The sequence below is a fragment of the Prunus persica genome, chromosome G7 (genome assembly GCF_000346465.2).
Source record: "Prunus persica cultivar Lovell chromosome G7, Prunus_persica_NCBIv2, whole genome shotgun sequence".
Lineage (NCBI taxonomy): Eukaryota > Viridiplantae > Streptophyta > Magnoliopsida > Rosales > Rosaceae > Prunus > Prunus persica.
In genome coordinates, this window is record NC_034015.1 from 1,656,251 (window position 1) to 1,677,151 (window position 20,901).

Sequence of the window (20,901 nt, forward strand, 5' to 3'; positions counted from 1 at the left end):
ATTTTCCATATTGTGCGATTTCCGGGTTCAATACTGTTAAGCAGTTGGATCGTAATCTTTTTCAGATATGTTACTCTAGATAATTTCATAATCGTGTAGGATTCGACGAATTGTGAATCGGAGTCCCAGATACTCCGAAATGGCGAACCCTAGGGCCAGGGTTTAGAAATTATGCGATTGCACGATCGTGATCAATCCGACCGTTCGATCGAGACCATACCCTCGGGACATGTGTCCTAGATATATTGGACCTTCTAGCGGCTTCCGGATCATATTGTGACGTCATGGACCCGTGGGGTCCCAAATTGATTTTTTGGGACTTCAACGCTTTTTGAGTCCCAAGATACTGCTAAACTATCCCAAGTGGAAGGAAAACTTTTATGGGCATAGGAATAACTTTAATTTGACGCACGTACTTTTAGGAGCCGGGGGTTAGGGTTTTTAAATTAATACTATACTGTATTAATATCATATTATGGTCATTGAATCAGGCACCCGGGCACCAGTTGACTCGCAGGAGGGACCTTCAAGAGGTTCAGCGAGCTCGGACTACCAGTGAGTGGACTCTTTGTTTTTATAAATGACTTGAAATAGTTCAGTTACAGTATTTGATCTTGAATAAGTTTTATTCAAAGCTGTTATATGTTTTTAAATATTTTATTTTGCATGCTGCTGAGTGAAATCTCCTTTAAAGGATATAGGAAAAGAAATTCTAGTTAATTATCAGATAAATGGCAGCAGAATTTTAAAGGTTACAGAAAGTTAATTATTCAACAGCTTTACTTCAGAAACTTTATATTTTCTTAAACCACCTTGTACCCAAATATTAAATGTTGCCTTCGGATTATATTGGATGCCTTCAGTTTAGTCAGCATGCTTGACAGTTGCCCCACGAGTTCCTTGGTACTCGAACTCGTGTGGAGCGAGTAATGCGGATAAAGGTGGACTACGGTCCCCTGAATCTTGCGAGTTGCGGCTCAGATTGACCTCGTGTCACTGAGACCTGCGAGTATGTGTCACCCATGGTGATGCAAGGAATTGACGGAAATAAGAGTACACCTAGGTGATAGTTCTAAACTGTTTTCAAAAGTGATGTTGACCATGAATATGATTGGTTTATATACATGTATAATTATATACGTGCATTGATTTCATAAATAAAAAGAATAAGTTAGTTTGTATAACTGTTTTTACAGTGGGGTTAGTATGTTCATATGTTATTTTCTAAACTTTGTTTTGGGGTCCACTCACCATTTTTCATGTTTTGCGCCCCCAGGCAGTAGACGTGCACAGGAATCCACCACCGGGCCGTTTTCCATCTTCCGCGCCTTTTCTTTGATGTATGATTTTTGTTTTGTAAAAATATTAACTCCTTTGTAAATTCTTAGTAGTTGCTCTGATGTTTTGCCCTAAACTGAGAATTGAACTGTTGGAATGTATATATATGTATGCTGGTAGTTGGTTGTATATATATACTTGTTTTGGCAAGTGTAAATGATTTGGTATTGAGCCAGTTACAAGGGAAACTCTGCCGATTTTTCGGCAGTAGTCAACCTTGTTATTTTATCATGTTTTGTATAGAAGGGCAAATGGGTCATTTGTGCCCGACATTCGCCAGGTGTCGGACACGCACAGGGTCCGACTCGGATTATAAAGCGGAATTTGAATCGGGTCCTGTCAGAATCGGTATGGGAAGAATAATTCTCATTAAGCTGTTTACAAAACATATGGAATTAGCAAAGGAATAGGGTTGATTCCTATTGTTATTGTTTACTAATTTTCATGAATCAGAATCCAAATTAATTTGATTACTAAAATGCCCTGCACATATTCACCACAATACATATATAATTCTCAAATTGGCTAAGGAGACCAAACTAATCCTGCAGCAAACCAGTAAGGCAGTGCAAACATGAGGAATCAATATGCTGAACAAGATGAACAGCAAGAGCCCAGTTCAATGATAATGTTAATAACACCTTTGTTCGGAGCCAATTTCAAACGAAAAAATAAACTCCAATAAATATATATCTTTCACCTATGTAACTAGTAAACAATCAAATAATAATAACCTGCATAATCTTCATACATTAAATACATGGAACTTCTTGGAAATGAGTTTTTATTTTCTTAAGGGTTGGAGCGTCTTGGAACTTCTTGGCGTGAGTTTTAATTTTTTTTAGGGTTTGGGGTGTTTTAGAATTATGGTAAATTGGTAATGGTATTTTTGGAAGTTACTAAGAGAAAACAGGAATGAGAATCGTATCGTCTACTCTACCCTAGTTGATCTGATACCTATTTATGAAGGTATGTGATTACGGATTTTGAGGTGGGGCTTACGGATTTTGAGGTGAGACCCACTTTTTTTTCCATTCCTGATTGCAAGTAAACGCATGGGAAGTTAGGAATGGAAATCATTCCCTTTCCTCCCACACCCATTATTGATACGTAAACATGCCCTAAATTGAATATGTAATTTGAATTTCTTTGGGCCGTCTCATGAAATTTTTCACATAATCTTTCAAATATAAGGAATCTTTATTTTTTTCATTTTGGTTACATGAAGGAAATGTAAGGAATCTTTTAAATTTATATAAAAGTTGTTTGTAGGTGCAACTTAATGAGAAGACAACGTCTCAAACTGAATCGAAAAAGTTATCCTCATCTTTAAAAGCAAGATAATAAACAAGAAAAAGTTAGTAAAACTTTAGGCAAATTTGTGTACTTAGAGTAGTAAATTGAGAGGAGGCTTTCTCAAATGATTTACACTTAGCAAGCATACAAGTGGAACTGAAATGAAATATGAGAACAAGAATAATGAAAAAGAACGAAAGACATAATATAATAGGGGCAACAAGCAATTGAAAAGAAAAACCAAATTCCTCAATCCCTTCACCCCACCCCCACCCCCCCTTCCCCCAAAAAAAAAAACCACAAATATGCTGTAATGTCAAGAATGTGGAGCCCAAAATGGTAAGAGCCCACTACCTAATTAATTGAAGAGTAATGATAATGCTTGCCAACACCCACGTGAAGCCAAAGAGAAATGAGTAAGCAGCCACAAAATTCTGCCTACAAATAAGGCTTCCCCCTTTCCTTTGGTGAAGACTCCAACTGAGAGAAGAAAGAGAGTCAGGCAGAGAGGAAGGAGAGAAGAGAAAGAAAGAGAGTGAGTGAACGGAGAGAAAAATGAGAGCAGAAAGAAATTCTCCAAGAACGAAAAATCAGTGAGCTACATATATTGTAAACACTAAAGTTGTAGTCTTATTATTTTACATAGTGGAAAAGTTATTGCTGCTGCTCTCCGAGGACGTAGGCATAGCCGAACCTCGTTAAATGCTGTGTCTCATCTACTTTATGTGCAGTTTAATATTCGCACATATTCCAGTTATTGTATAACACGTTATCAACAAGAGAAGCTCTCAGGTATAATTTTTGTGCTGCACTATTATTTATACTACTAATCATTGTGTTGATGTAAGGAAGAGAAGTAGAGAAGGAGATGTGGTCTGCTAGAGAGATATACGAGCAAATCCACCAAAACATGATAAGCTCACTGTTTTTTTCATCTTCTTCTTTTATTAATACTTTACATTATTCAATGCTACCTTATATATATGCTGACTATACAAACAGTTTGAGTGCTAATGGCAGGAGTGAAAGCAACAAAGTTGAAGACATGCACATATGCAATGATTCATTGTCGGCCATGATTCATTTTGATATATGGTTGCTTTATATATTATATTAAAGCATCATTAACTTTTTGGTTTTGATATAACATATTATATATATAAATGGCAATATACTCAAGTTATATATATAGACCTACACGGCATATGTATATACTCAAGTGATATTTATAGAATATTATTTGATATGGTAGTCTTAATCTAGTATATATAATCCATGATTGCCAGAAGCGATAACTGTCAATTTATTATATATGGTTATCTTATATATATAATTATAATATTGATATGAAAAGATGATGGTAATATAATATACTTATTTGCTTTCTTATTACTAACCACTTATAAAAATGGACGGTTTCACTTCCTATATTTTTAGTGGTGGTTTTATTTCCACAGTTATTTTATTTACTGTATGGTGTAGGTTCATTACCCATACAATTTATTTGTTGTATGGTGTAGGTTTATTACTCATACAACAGTATTTATTTAAAAGTGTGGCACGAGTTTATCGTCCACACAACTGCCTTTACTTTTATTTAAAAGTATGGAGCAGAATTAGCACCCATACAAGCACATTTACTTTATTATTGTATGGTGTGGAATTAACTCCCATACAACAAGCAATTTACTTTATTGCACATTTACTTTTATTTAAGGTATGGTGCGGGATTAACGTTCATACATCAAGCAATTTAATTTATGAATTTACTTTACTGCGCATTTAATTTTATTTAAAGTATGGTGCGAGATTAACGTCCATACATCAAGCAATTTATTTATCAGCAATTTATTTACAAGCAATTTATTTTATGGATTAATTGTGCGGTATGATGAGTTTTTACAGCATACAGATCAGGACCAAAAGTTCCTTGATCCTCATCATACAACTACTTCAGGACTTGAAGATCCTTGATGATGATAATGATATGAGAGCTGGCAGTCTCTCCGGTACTATACTTATAAACAAGAGATCGGACTTGAAGATCATTGATCCTTGACATGTAAATAAGGACCTAGAGTTCCTTGATGATGTAACAGTACCGTATTGGTTAAAAGTATCGTACACATGAATAATAACTGTACTGGCAAATGTACTGTACACATGAATAGATACGTATTCATGACTTGATGAATAGTACTGTATACATGAATAGTGATGTATGCATAAATATTAACCATTTTGGGTAAACTGTCACTATATACAAAATGGAACATGCAGTTCCTTAAACTCATAGATAAGCAATTAAATGAGATGCCAGAAGTTCCTCAAAATATGGACAATTATGTAAGGGCTTCAAGTCCCGAAATACGTATAGAAAATTGTAAAAATATCCACACCATGAGAATATGTGATTTTGGCTCGAAGTTCAAAATCTAAGAGTATTGAATGCCCATACTATGAGAATATGAGATTTTGGCATAAAGTTCAAAATCTGACAATATTGAGAACTTGAAGTTCCTATAGTTAAATGGGCAACCCTTGAGGTATTATTGTAAATTGTGGTACACCACATATTTCTTTGGCATAAGAAATGATAAATTTAATAAAGTTCGATTCTGTTACAATCGACATCTCAAGGAAGAAATATATTTTGTGAATTTCGGTTGTTAAGAATACATCATGAAATAGATAATATCAGGATAAACCTCAAATGATGAATTGAGGCTCCCCACATATTTGGTTGTATTATATGATCTGGGCCGGAAGCCCATGGATCCCAATATATGAAAAGTCCTGAACCTGAAGTTTTGAGTATATAGTAGTTAATGCTCTTCACTACTATATTACAATATTATCATGACTTTTTCTCAATTCATATTTCATGCCTATTTGAAAATGGCGAATAAATTCTGAGGTCGTGTTTAGCTCGAGCTAGAAGTTCCGGGCTCACATGCATTGAAATATGTAATTTGAGAGATTTGATGCGGTTACTTGAACCTATAAGGCACAAGGTTCCAAATCGTCATTTTGAAAAGATGTAAAAACCACAAGTGCAAGTTTAAGAATTTGCTCAATTACTATAACAGGAAAGAAGGCATACAACAGATAGATTTTTTCCACCTGTAATAAAGGTGTAAGCATTGTAAAATCTAAAAGATTACATTATGTTCTGGAAGCCTTTGAGGAAGAGAACGGCGCCTCTTAAGCTTAGCCATGAGTCTCTCGTGGTCTCCCATAATCTTTTCATTGGAAACCTGCAGTATGTCTAGCCTTCTCAGCGTATCAATGGAGTATGAACTCACCAGTTTCAACAGGGCATTATTTTCTTCTTTAAGTTTCTCAACCTCCTGTTGAGACTCATGAAGCATTCTCTAAATAGACGAATTTTCAATGGTCAGCTCCTGAACCTCGTTTGCTCTAGCACACAAACAACCAACCATGTTAGAAACAGAAGCAGCACTCTGAATGCTAAAAGCCATTGAGTCATCAATAGCCTCTTCATCAGACCTCACTGACAACAGCATTTCATCCATTGGAATAAGGAAATTCCCAGCTACTATGACAGGAGTCGCATCATTCATCATCACAGAATCACTAACCGTGAGATAACAATTTTGGATACAAAGGATGGACGCCAAACTTTGGCGTCACGAGTTGTGTTGGGAGCAACATTTAAATCAAGATGGTTTGGGTGAGAAGAAGAGGAAGCCATTTTTAGGAAGGTTTCGAGGAAAGTTTTAAGAGAAGCTGAATTTTCAGAAAATGGAGAAGTTGAGTTGAAATGCAGTTACTCCAATCAGGTCTTGCAGAGACAATATCTATAGGTGGAAATATGGCAATGGTTTTCAGGATCCCAATATTATCTCAGATCCCCATATTCTTTTTTTCTTTTCCAGATTCTGAAACTTCATGCGGCCTCCATTAATGTTTGTCAGCACCTTCAGCGTTCTCAAGAATTATTTTCGTCAAAGCCGATCGTGCTTTACGGATTTCACGGAGCTTATTTTTCAAAAGCACCTCGAGAATCTAGCAAATTTTCACTGGTTCTACCTATTCCTCTTATTTGTGTATAAATGTGTTACTAACGAAATTTTCTTTGCATAAGACATCCAGTTTTCTCCATACCTAGTGATGCGATGTCCACTTGTTTTTCCTATCAATGAGCACTCGATGTGCTTGAGAAGTGAGACTATCTCTAATCATCCATTCAGGAAGTGAGACTATCTCTGATCACGTTTCCGCTACATCGGGGAACTGTAAAGGTGACCACATGCTCAAATCTCATAAGGTTCTTCTAAACTAGGAGAAATGAGAGTTTGTTGTTTGCTCTCATCAACTTCCTCACCTAATTGCTTACCTTATCTTGCAATCAATATCACAATTTTTTGCATTTTTCCTCTTTTTATAACTCTCTGTTCATAAGTGGTTTGATTTCTTTAGAACGAACATCCAAAGAAAGAATCCATGAAGTGATCCTAACTCTGAAGGGTTATTTATTTTTGACAGAGAGAAGAATTGTGTTTTTTGCTCTTGCAGGATATAACTAGATCATTTAGCGCTATATTATATTTATTAGGCCGATACGAGTTTGAATGATACTTGAGAAAAGTTTCTCCCACCTAAGGATATAAGCAATACTTGTGTTATTTTATGCTTATACACTTATTTTGATATTTTGTAAAACATCTTGAAAGGTAACCAAATGGGGAGATAAGGTCGTTCCAGAAGAACGCCATGCAAATGATCATTCCAGAAGAATGACTTGTATCATTCTGATATGTATCTATGAATTATTAATGCAAATTTTACAGATTGCAAGTTGGATACATTGATAATACACTGCACAGATTAAAGTCCCATAAGAACAGAACATGGGTATAGCAGTGATTAATATGATGCACGCTTGTTGCGTAGCAAATAATATGGATTGAAGTCCCGAAAGGACAATCCTTTAACATGTCAATATTGATATGGTGCACGCCTAATGCGTAGCAAACATGTTTGTATTAATCTGTGGCATGCCTGCAGTATGACAGATATATAGGTTTTAAATTTTCCAACTCCCAAAATGGAGATTATCCACGCCCTACTGTAAAATAACGCTTCATTGGAAGTTATGATCCACATTCTCACATAATTCATCTTATAAGAGATGTCTATTTGGAAAGCGACAATAAAAGCCCCCTAAAGTGGCTTGGGTACTCAAAAGCAAGAAAATGCTTATAATTGATGCATGCGCATGCACATGAGAATGGTGGGATCATGAATAGATGAATGACAATTTTTGATTTTGGAGTAGCTACTCAAATCATCAATGGGTTGTGTTGATTGGAACCACGTTCTATTATTAAATGTCGATAATATCATTGGCCAAAAATGGAAAGAGGCAATTCCATTACAGACTGGAATGAACATGAAAGAACAAACCCATAGTATGAACCCAAAAAGATGTTAATACTAAAAGTTATACTTGGGTGTTCGGAATAAAATGGAATATACCTAATTTGTATGACACAATGTTTCTTGCAGAAACAAGAAATGTTGGGTTTCTCCATATTTACAGATTCAATTGTGCCCCTTTACTGCACATTTACGGAGACCAACATGTTATCTTTAAGGGGTTGTTCAATGCACGGAGCATATCGCCAGAAGCGATTCCCTAAAGATGTATAAATAGTTGGGTTAAAGCTATATAATGTGTCATAAAGTATAATCCCTTAACTAAAATCCCTGAAGGATTGAAATTACATAAAGCAAGTCCCTGAAGGACATGTGCCTGAAGCACAAAACCTGTACTCAATTCTAAATACGCATAAATTACCTCAGTGAGTACATATTTGTCTCGGCCTAAAGATCGAGCATTATGCCAACGAGATTCTTGCTTATACTAAGAAGGTATTGAAGCATTTTTATGAGGATTATCCGTTGGGCACTTAGTGCCAGTTTGGCATTGCTGTCCTATGAAAATAATTGTTGTCAAATTTGTTGTGAGATAAATCAGCTGTTAGAGAAAGTAGTTTGACATTTGGTAAAATTTTTGTTAAAAGTGTTGTCGGTATTGATTTTACTCATAATCAGAAAAATGATTGCCGATTAATCATTAAACCCAGCTCCTCTTCGAAACTGATTCCTGCATAATCAGAAAATGAAAGCACCTCATTAGCTGCTTTCCTTTATAGCTTTCTCTCATAGCAATTTTTAACAATAAGTGATTTTTTCACAGTTTACCAAATGGGTTGGGCTTCCCAAAATTTTAAAAAAATCACTTATCACCCCAAATAAGCAATGCCAAATAGGCACTTAAAGGATTTTCCGGAAGTATATTGGATCGGATATCGCATTTTCCAGATATAGCTCAGCTCCATCACCACCACTTTGGGATGATGTGAGGCATATTTGATGCTATCTCCGCATAACACTATATACGGGCATATTCTTTTTAAGTAAACTTACAAATAGCCCGGGTTTTATTAGATACACGGACTCTAGAAATTTCTATGATTTACATAGAGATAGCTCACTGGAAATATATTTACTTACTCAACTACATGAATTGTTGATGGCTACATCCCTCACTCACTCAGAAAGATTTTCGCTCCAAAAGATAATCATGAAGATATCAGGAGGAGCTCAATATTCGCACATATTCTAGTTAAATGTTGTGTCTCATTTACTTTATGTGCAGCTTAATATTCGCACATATTCTGGTTATTGTATAACAAAATATATATTCTAAGAAATGTTCTAAATATATATTCGACAAAAAAAAAAAGTAGATGACAAGCCCCAGATGGCAAAAATTTAGATTCCCGGGGCATTCAAGACAATAATACATTTCATTTTCAGGTCCCTGGGCAATAGGCGAATTCATATCCCTTTCTCTCACCTGAAGCTTCGCTCATCGAGAAAACAGACCTGCAAATGAAAAGAAAATCATTTACCAGCAAACAACAAAAACCATCAAATTTCTTCTTTGCAAAAGTCGATCGAACAAATTGATGTCTTCCATCTCCAAACTGACCTAACTTACCTTCAAATTGCAAACCCTATTCTTCTTATTCTTCTTCTTCCCTAACCCCAAATGTTCTCACACAGACACAAGAGCCCTCTGGTCTCTCCCTCCAGCTCGCGCTTCGTCACGGAGACCGTCAACGGCTCCCATAACTTCGTCATCAAAGGCTATTCGTTGGCCAAAGGAATTGGCGTCGGCAAACACATTGCCAGTGAGACTTTCACCGTCGGAGGCTTCCAATGGGCCATCTATTTCTACCCAGATGGGAAGAACCCGGAGGATAACTCCGCCTATGTCTCCGTCTTCATTGCTCTAGCTAGCGAAGGTACCGACGTGCGAGCTCTCTTCGAGCTCACTCTGGTTGATCAGGGTACTCATGGCAAGCACAAGGTCCATAGCCATTTCGATCGCTCTCTGGAAAGCGGGCCCTACACGCTCAAGTATAGAGGTAGCATGTGGTGAGTATCAAATGTATTTTTTTTGGGTAGTTTTTTATGGTTTAGTTTTGAATTTTTGCTTTTCCTTTTGTTCATAATTCGATTGGTTCTGGGTTTTGTTTGGAATTTTTTGGAGATCGAATATTTTCTTTCTTGGAATTTTTAAATATGAAGCTTGTTTCTGATAGTAGTGATTGTTGGAAGTTATTACTTACAAAAATAGAGGAATTTAAGCATTTTGTTACATAAATGTAGCAAGTGCTAATTTAAACTCAGCTCAGCTCTAGAACCTCATCCTATCTTTGCAAGTCCAACTTTCATCGATTTGGAGATCTCCATAAGAGAAAAATTCTGAAGCTTTTGCAAACTGTACCAGGGGGTGGAACACCTGATTCGGAATGATAGAACCATACCATATATTGTTTTATTTTCTTTAGCGGTCTTGTTCATCCCCTATACTATAAGATCCAAAGACTGGACCCTCTATTTTCCTTCATGTCAAAACCTCCAAAGGAACAGCAGTACTAGTAGGCTCATTATTACACTGGTTTATCCAGCCTACACCATTGAGACTTTTTATTTATTCTACTGGACCACTTCCTGAAAGTATCAACTGTTGAGAAGGAGAATTCAAAGACTTCCAAACTTTGCATCTTGAAGTAGGTTAGGACTTAGAAGTAATGTGCTCACATACACTTCGAAATAATTGAATTGGTATTGCAACTTACAAATCATATGAATTTAGTCTTTGAACCCCGTGTTCGCTATAGTATATGCAGGGTGAGATGGATTTGGGGACAATGAGCTGAAAAGGTGAATTTGTGATTGTATTTTTTAGTATGTAGTAGTTGGATGGGTGGAATGCGTGTCTAGGTAAAATAATGCATGTGGAGCACACTTCATATCTGACGTTTTGAGTTTCTTTGTTTTTTTGTTTTGTTTCTGTTTTCTCTGTGTGTGTGTGTGTGTGTATGGACCAGAGCAAGTTTTTTTTGTATCTTTTAATGATGCTGTTCATACTTATTTGGTAGGTAGAAGTTGAAGAAGATATATTAAAAATTGAAATCAGTAGAAGGATTGTGAATGATTTAAGACTTGGGCAAAATGTGCTGCACTTCAGCCTTTAAATAATACAAGTGTCCATAACCTCCACTTAAATAGCTTCACAAAATAATCTTGTTGAAAACAAATCCAACACAACCAATTCCTAATTAATACAACCAACTGCCAGCTCACCACATATAGGTACAATCACCTAGTGCTACACAGTACATCTCCTCTGACACATTGGAGTGAGGCTTCAATTTCTTTTCCTCTTTAGGTAACAAAGAGGGCAGGGTACTTAATTGGTTCTTATTTAATGATTTATAAGAGTAGTGGGGGAGGTTGGTAAAAGAGTTTTGAATAGGCGGTGGCGGGCATGGTGCTTTAAGTGATATAAGTGAAATGTAAAATAGTTGAGCAATTTTTTCATAAATTGAAGGAATAGGAGGATTGATTGACTGTTTCTCAATTTTCTTCGCTGCCATTGTTCCGTTGCAAATGAAAGAGTCAAAAAGGGTTTAGGGAGTGAGAGAGGGGCTTGATCTTCTAAACAATGAAATTGGAGAGGAGATAAGTTGTGTAATCAATCGAGAACCTAATATCAAAATACAAAATTTTAATGTAATTAACAAATCTGGTGTATGCAATGGGGAAGATTGAGGGTAGCTGGCTTGTATTATTCAATTAAGGTGAAGTCACACGTCAGGCCTTGATAGTTTTTGGGCTAATGAGGTTCACCTATGTTACATGCTTCACTAAAGGAAGAAGGTAAGGATTATGGAATGACTGAAAGGGAAATTCTATTTCATCCAATATTCTTATTGTCATTAGAAATACAAATAAATTTTCACTAATTTTTCATTTATTGGATTCAGGATTTTACATTTAATTTAAAGGTTTTCTAGCTACTATGATATTTAAAATAAAGAATCAAAACGTCACTACCAGCAGTTCATAATCATATTGATAAAAATATTAGTGGAAGTGTCTATTTTGATTGACATATTGGTAAAATTTAGGGTAACAATGGAAATTAATTTGACAACATGAAGGTTTTGTATAAACTTTTAGAGGGAAGATATTTTGCTTGAAACTTAAGGCAATGCTAAACAAATCAATAATGCATAAATTAAATAGTAAATTTCATATAATACTACATCCATGATAATATATTATATATATATATATATACAAAGTTTCTCCTATGTGGATGTCCGGACGTTATTACCGTGCGAACGCCATGTATTTTCTACTACCCCTCCTTGCTTTCCTCCCTGTTTACAATGGTGTCTGCACGGTAATAACGTCTAGACACATATATGTTCTCCAAACTTGAATCAATGTGCAAAAACTTATTAGTTTCATTATGCATTCTATTGTGTACAATTGCTATTTTTTATTTACGCCTCACAAACCTTGACAATTTATTTGCAAATTAAGTCAAGATTAGAGTACACGGCTAGCATTCCTACTACCAAATTTGCTTATTAAGGGTGGCTCTTTTGAAAGGCTATCACTAAGCCATAGCTAGAATAGTATCCAGAACAGAAACTATTGAGAATATCTTAAAAGTTCACACAATGTGCTTAAATCCATCGATATCTCAGTGACATATATCAAGATGTGGGTGATCTCAGTCCACCACTTATTGATATCAGTGGCATCAAAACATGGAATTTCGATGGGAGCTCCGTATATCGATGAATATTTTACACATTGATTGTAACGATTAATTTTGTTTATACCAATTAATTTTGTACAAGTTTAATTTTGTTTAATAAGTATCTATAATTCTATACGATAATCATAAGGTAGAACTTCAAGTTTGGTGAAATTTTAAAAATAATCCTTTGTTTAAGAAAACCATTGAAGGAAAATCACATTAAAGAGGATAAAATAGTACAGAATCAAAAATTTAAAATATTTCTGTTTTAGAAAAAAACGGCTGAAGTATCTCACCCTTTATTATCTCTCACATCTCACCCTCTCTCTTTGTATTATAACTTTCACCACACTACAACAACTTCCATTATATTGCACATGCATTACATGCTTGCTGCCTTTAGTATGGATATTATACTTATGTCATATTTGATAAGTCCACCAATTAGCTAACTTAGGTAATTATGTTCTGTTTGAAGTCCACAACACAGATTGTTTTCACTTTACATGCCATATATTTGTTGTAGATAGATTTTTTTTCGTCGAAAATTTGTTGTAGATAGATTAGTTATTAAGTTTACATATTTAATTGGTGATTTTCTTAAAAAAATGAAAAGATGAAATTTTATTTCATAAGAGATTCTGTACATTAAAGTAGACAAGTATTACACAAGGAATAGAAGAGGAAAGAACATTAATTCGACAAATTACATCTAAGAAACCAAAAATAATGAAGACACTACAACTTTGCAATCTAGAATGATATCAGATAGAGATGTATTCTGAAAAACAGGCGAAACGGATGCCCAAATTGCTGCCCAATACTTGACCTTCTCCCACACCTCATCCATTTCCATCTCCTTAACACTCCCCCGAATTCTTGCATAAAATACACCAATGTGGTAATGAAGATGATGCTGACCTACGTCTTTGGAGTAATCACAGGTGTTAACCTTCCCTTGTACCACCAACTAAGCCAAAACCTTAACCTTGGGAGGAACCTTAGATTTCCAAATCAGACTTTAAGGGAGAAAAGGTGGACTACCAGGTATGATTCTCAATCGATTTAAGTAGGATTTACAAGAAAATTGCCCTGAAGGCTTTAAGGACCATCTTCTTGCATCTTCTTTGTATGGAAATAATCTCACCTCCTCCAGCAGCCTCAACAAGTTTGTTATCTCCTCCATCAATAATGCACCTATTAAATACCATATTTAATAGGTGCATTATTGAATGGTTTCATGTTTCCTGAAAGTTTTACTTCAAAATTTCCATATTCTCATGATTTATATAGATATTTCCACCAATATTCCGTTGATTTTGACTATCATTATTTCCAGTGTCATAGACAATTTTTTAACCTTGCATGCATCATAGGTTTTCTAGTTCCACATTGTGGCCTAACATGGAATTTTCTGGCCTCTATATATTTAAGTATTGTAATATTTTAAACATCTGAATGCATATTTGCAATATTCCTTCACTCTACTGTGCACTTTTGGAGAATGCGTGTAACATCTGCATTGTCATTTATTTGTTCATCATCACTGTTATCTAAAACATGCAAGACTTCCAGAAATGATCTACAGGATTTTTCATAAGATTCCTTAAACTCGTTTCTTGTATATGTTTTTTCCCCTTCAAAAAGCTTATTTGCTTATGTTTCATTTAGGGGCTACAAACGTTTTTTCAGACGCACTATGCTTGAGTCATCGACTTTCCTTAAGGACGATTGCTTGAAGCTTAATTGCACTGTTGGTGTTGTGGTTTCTGCAATAGACAGTTCAAGATTGCACTCCATAGATGTCCCTGAGTCTGATATTGGAGCTCATTTTGGTATGTTATTGGAGAATGAGGAAGGTTCAGATGTAACTTTCAATGTGCGTGGCGTAAAGTTTCATGCTCACAAGCTAGTATTGGCTGCTCGGTCTCCCGAGTTCGAAAGTGAATTTCTGAATGGAATGGAAGAGGATAATCGTGAAATAGTTGTTGTGGATATGGAACCCAAGGTCTTTAAGGTAGCATTTCTCAGAAATTAGTTATTTTTCTTTAAAATGAAGCCTTTTGAGAAGAAATAACTAAGGTTTATTTAAGTTGATGTAATTTACCAATTTATCCTGGTTTTCTTCATAATTTATTTCATGTTTGCCGAGCAGGCTTTGCTGCACTTCATTTATACAGATAATCTTATTGAAGATGAAGAGTTCTCAGTAACAAGTTCATCTTGCATGCCATCTTTATCAGACAAATTAGCTGCAAAGTTGTTAGCTGCAGCAGACAAATATGGCTTAGCTAGGCTTGCCCTGATGTGTGAATCTGTTCTCTGCAAGGATGTATCTGTCAATTCTGTTGCCAATATTCTGGCCTTGGCTGATCGTTTTTCTGCTATGGATCTAAAATCCGTTTGCCTGAAATTTGCTGCTGAAAATCTAGTGGGTACGTATGTCCCTTTTGTTTTTGCATGTTTTCTATTAACGTATTCGAATAAGCAGTTCTGTTTAGCATATACACTTTAAAATGCCATTGGTTTGCTATTTTTTCCTTTTAAGTCCCCTTCAGGGGTTCAGCTTTACCACTTGCAGTTGTATTAGAGGTAAGTAGACTTTTAAGCGAGATGGTTTTCTGCTCCGTCTACAGATCAGTCTAAGTAAATATTTATACTTAAATAGAATAGGTGGCTTATATTTCCGTCTCGAAAGAGAATTTCTGAATGGAATGGAAGAGGATAATCGTGAAATAGTTGTTATGGATATGGAACCCAAGGTCTTTAAGGTAGCACTTCTCAGAAATTAGTTCTTTTTCTTTAGAAGCTTGTTCTCACAACTTATTTATGTGGTGCTTCTTACTCATGACTTGGGAGGTTGACTGTTAAGATGTCTATTTGAGTGGTCCTTGAGGATATTGTTTCTTTTTATTTTCTGCATTTGTTTCTTCTCTTAATTAGGTCTTGTATACTTCGTGTTCTTGGGTTGTGTCCCGATGGTCCTAAAAAAGGTTCCGAAAAAACTGTTCACGAATAGTAATACCGCTAGATACTGTAATTGGACTCTGGCAGTTGCAAAAAGTTCAGACTTTTGCCTCTTTTTGGGATATATACTCTTACAAGTTACGAATAGGATTATATTGATTTTGAGGACTCTGATTTAACTCTTGTGTTAGTACTTTGTGATTTAACTCTTGTGTTAGTACTTTAGGGTTCCCATCCTCTTACAAGTATTAGTCAAAACTGAATTTGCAGTTGGCTCCTACCTCATCAAAAAGTAGTACTAGACTCTTGATTTCAACTTCTTTTTTTCTGGTATGGAAAGGACAGGGAGGATTTTTTACTTACCATTAATGTAACCTTTGGATTTCCAAGTTCCTTTGAGTAAAATCAAAGAGTTTCAAAATGAGGTTTTCTTTTGTTTCCCACCAGAGGTGTATTGGAATTACTCCAATACAGAAATTAAAAAAGTTCCATGTCACACTAGCCTTTAGAATCACACTAAAGGTGTCTGGGAATCACTCCTAGTCAACTCATGCTTCACATATTTTTTTTGAATAGAAACTTCATAAATTCAAAGAGATAAACAAAGAAACAAGCAAGTGGATTAGGAATCCACAAGAGCAAAACAAAAGTAAACAGCAACCTCAAGACCAAAACAAACAAAGGAAAAGAGGACAAAAGCAAACAAAAAGGCCACCCATGAAAAAATAAAAGAGCAACACATCACTTCACAACCGCCAACAAATCTCGCATAATAGAAGAGACAGCCAAATCCTTAAAAACAGGAGTAACCGAAGCCCATAAAGCCGCCCGAAACTTCACTCTATACCACATCTCAGCCACCCCCACACCCTTAGTAGTCCTCAAAAATTCTTCTGTTACGCTCCAACCATAAGTTCCAAAACACTGCATGCACCAAGCAACCCCACAGAACTTTAGCTTTCTTCCCCCTACCCAGCGCATCAATCTTGTAGGATAACAGCTGAAAGCAGCCTTTAGGAATAACCCAAGTAGCATTAACTTCCCGAAGAAGTAACCACCACACCTTTAAGGAGTAGGAACAGTGAATGAACAGATGATCCGTGCTTTCCCTGTCCGTATTGCAAAGAGTGCACCAGTGGGGATAAGCACATAAAGGGGCGATGCCTCCGCAAAGTGTCAGAAGTATTTACTTTTCCAATGGCAACCCTGCCATAGAAGAATTACCTTTGGGGTGTTCTTAGCCTTCCAAATTTGAGGGTAAGGAGGGAACTCCTCTGCGGAACCATTATCCTGAATGAAGGAACAAAAAGAGTGGCACGAGTATAACCCAGAGTGATCCAACTTACACCTGTTGTCCCTCCTAGAGGGAATCAATCTAACGCCATCCAGGATAACCAGTAACCTAGTCACCTCATCAATCTCCCACACAGTAAGGTGCCTTCTAAATCCAAAATCCCAATTCTGGGGATACACCCCGGAACTCACAACAGAAGAAATACTGGAATGCTGCTTACTGGACAGAATGAAGAGTCTGGGGAAAACCTCTTTGAGCACACCTCCCCTACACCAATCATCCTCACAAAATCTCACCCTATCTCCTCCACCAACCACAAACTCGCAGCCTTGAAGAAACGCAGGATAACCACTAGAGGTGCCCTTCCACGGTTTGTGACAAGAGTCACTAGATAAAACATTAGCATCCCAGCCATTAGCACTCACCTGATAAATACTCTTCACATATGAATGAGAACTTTAATTTCTTTCACCGTTAACTTACTTTCAAACCCTACAAAGTAGTTCCCTTTGTAGTCGTTGATACAGAATCATTTAAAAGACCCAAATTAATACACTTAAAAATGTGGAAAGATAGAATCATGCAACCTAAAACATTAATCATTTTACATAGAAAGACTCAAAGATAATGAACCTAAAATACATAGTAAATTATTTGTTAGGGTTAACTGCATAAACCCTACAAACTTTGACAGTCGTTTCAAATTGGAACCCAAACTTGTAGGACTCTACAAATTCATACACAAACTCATGAAAAACGTACATATAGGTACATCTGCTATTCTTACTGTTAACAAGTCCGTTAAATGTTGACGTGGCAACATAGGTCCCATTTTTTCAGCTGATGTGGCCTCCAGTTAATAAAAAAAGTTCTTTCTTTTTAAATTAATTAAAAATTTTAAAATCCTATATATAAAAGAATAGAATAACATAAAAATTAAAAGTTGGAACAAAAAATTAACCCAGCCCCACCATACCTCCAACCTCCCCCACCCCCGACGCTTCTCCACTTCCCTCAGCTGTTATTTCTCAAGCGAAGACAAATCTTGGACTAGTTTCTGAAGATAAGGATTTGGGGTTTCCTCTGTTTTTTGGCATTGAGGTTGCACATCCCCTTCATGCATTATCTTTGTCACAATGAAAGTAGGCCTAGAATATGTTACAGGATAGCAGGATGCTTGATGTAGGCCACCCTCTCTTCCCATGAATTTAAATACCTAGTCATCTGCCAAGTCGGTGCTCTAGTACTTGATAAATATACCAGCGTCTTCATCTATTGCCAGACCTCATTATTAAATGTGTTGTTGGTATGGTTAGCTAGTTCGTACATGCTTCCCGCACAATCCATTTGGATGTTGTCCTCATGTCTTACGGGACTTGAAGTCATGTCCAGGACTTTAAGTGAACGAATGCATGCTTGTCTCCAAGCTGGTGTGTTATATCTGGGGAAAAGGGAAAAAGTGCCAATCATGTCTTTCTTCATTGTTTTGTGGATGCAAAGCCATGGTCCAATCTGTTCAGGGAAGCAGGTTTTTTCCTGGGAATTGCCAAAGTGGAGTTGGGTGATAATCCTTACCTACTGTCTGAGACCAACTGGAAAAAGAGTTTAGTTTGTAGTTGAATTCTTTATTGCTCAGTTAGTTTCTCAATGAATTCAAATGTGCGGAACAAAATATCAATTTGCAGAGTAATGACAGAATAGAGAAATAATTTGCAAAATCTGGGGGCATCAAACAAGTTTTCTTTTAGGGGAGAGAGAGAGAGAGAGAGAGAGAGAGTTATACTGCATGATTGATCCAAAAAGAGTTTAGTTTGTAGTTGAATTCTTTATTGCTCAGTTAGCTTCTCAATGAATTCAAATGTGTGGAACAAAATATCAATTTGCAGAGTAATGACAGAATAGAGAAATAATTTGCAAAATCTGGGGGCATCGAACAAGTTTTCTTTTAGGGAGAGAGAGAGAGAGAGAGAGAGAGAGAGAGAGAGTTATACTGCATGATTGATCCAATATTTATGCCCGTGGCCAACAGGGATGAGAGGCTTATAAGGAATTTCCTGATTCTAAATTTTGAACTTATGAGTTTCTTCACGTGTCTCTTGGCTGCCTCATTGACTTGTTCATAAAAAAAATTATCTGGTGCTCACTAAATTTTGTGATTTTTTACTTGAGTAGGTTCATGTGTCCCTTATTGTTTGGGAGAACTTTTGTTTCCTTGTATATGCATCATGCTTCATCTAATCTTTAAGGCTGCACTCCCCAAGGATGAGAGGTTTGGGGGGAACTGCCTGATATTCAATTTTTAGCATTTTGACTTTATGAGGTGTGTCTGTCTACTTTTTTGGGGGTAAACTCATGTGTATTTTGTTGATATCGCATGCCAAAACAGGTGATTTAGTTCTCTGCAATGATTCCTTATTTATAGCCATCGGCACTCCCTTCCTTTCTACCCATTCAATACAATAAATCAATAATTTCTTTGTTTTTTTGGCTAACTGTAATCTATGAATTTAGTAATTCAAATCTCAACTGCATAAATTAATGTGAAAATTATTCTTCTCATCAGGAGGTTCTGAAGTTCCAAATCTGGAATCAGCAAAGGAATCTAAAGTTTCCATTACTTTTACATGCTCCTCTGTTTACAATTACTATAACCACATTCTTAATTATTATTTTTTATGCAGCCGTCATGGAAACAGATGGTTTTGAGTTGCTCAAGGAGAACTGCCCACTGTTGCAGTCAGAGCTTTTGAAGACAGTTGCAGGAACTGAGGAGGAACTCAGCGGAGGCGGAAAGAGTCGAAGTGTTTGGGCCCAGTTTTCTGATGGTGGGGATACAACTGATAGGCGTAGACATAACTGGGAAGATGTAGGAGAGAGAGGTCAAAGCCTCTGGGTCCAGTCTTCTGATGGTGGTGATGCGAGAGGTATGAGTCCTGGGCAAGAAGGTTGATATGGTAAATGTGCTGAATTGGTGTTTTCATTACACATATGGAATGAAAGGGAATAGAAAACCGTGATAGGATTGTACAAAGAGGGAAAAAGAACCCAAAACAAAAACTCGTACTTTGAAATCTGTATTCTATTGTATGTTGAATCAGTGATGAAATATGATGCAGTGGACTGAGTTATATATGTCTCAAGTGCAAACATTGGCATGAACAATTTTTAGTTATTGGGTTGTTATGGAAGAAAAAGAGAACTAGGCTTGATTTTGATGCAATCAACCAAATGAACACACCAACACACCAACAAATTGATGAACCTCAATGATACGAGAGACGCTTATTAATGAATTATCAAACAGTTCCCGGATGGGGACAAGATGCTAAAACCAGCAATGTAACAACAGAATAGGTTTAAGCAAAACCTATCAGTTGGCAAAGAGGTCAAATTTGGAATGTAGTATGTTTGGTGTTACAAAACGAGGGACATCGGGCGGCAAACAGATTAGTGGATCAAAGGCATTGGCCACGATATTTACTTTCAAGGAAGAGGAAATATATTTGATCCAAAAAAATGAAAATAAAAGGAAGAGGAAAGATAATGAATTAAGGCTGAGTTGGTTTCAATCTTAGGTAGGATGCCATTCTTGCAACCCAAGCAAGTCGAATGGTTTCAATTGTTGCCCAACCTCCTAAGTTTTTGCACTCCTAAAGTTATGTATTCAATTTGGACTTTTTAAGGGATTCTAATCGACTTTAAAAATCTAGGGGTATTTTTAGGATTTTAAAGGAGTATAAAAGTTCCGGCATATTCAATTTAGACTTCAATGGAATTTTATAAAGTCCATACAAATATGGGTGTATTCAGTCCAAATTTTTAAAGACATGATGTACTCAAAATGCCA

General features: G+C 36.3%; 1 protein-coding gene across 1 annotated transcript; it reads left to right on the forward strand.

Moving 5' to 3' along the window:
- Positions 9,476 to 20,191, forward strand: LOC18769962 (BTB/POZ and MATH domain-containing protein 4). The gene is made up of 4 exons (XM_007202068.2): positions 9,476 to 10,107; positions 14,465 to 14,810; positions 14,949 to 15,228; positions 19,736 to 20,191. The coding sequence occupies exons 1-4, from the start codon at positions 9,719 to 9,721 to the stop codon at positions 20,002 to 20,004; spliced, it is 1,284 nt and encodes a 427-aa protein (XP_007202130.1). The 5' UTR covers positions 9,476 to 9,718; the 3' UTR covers positions 20,005 to 20,191.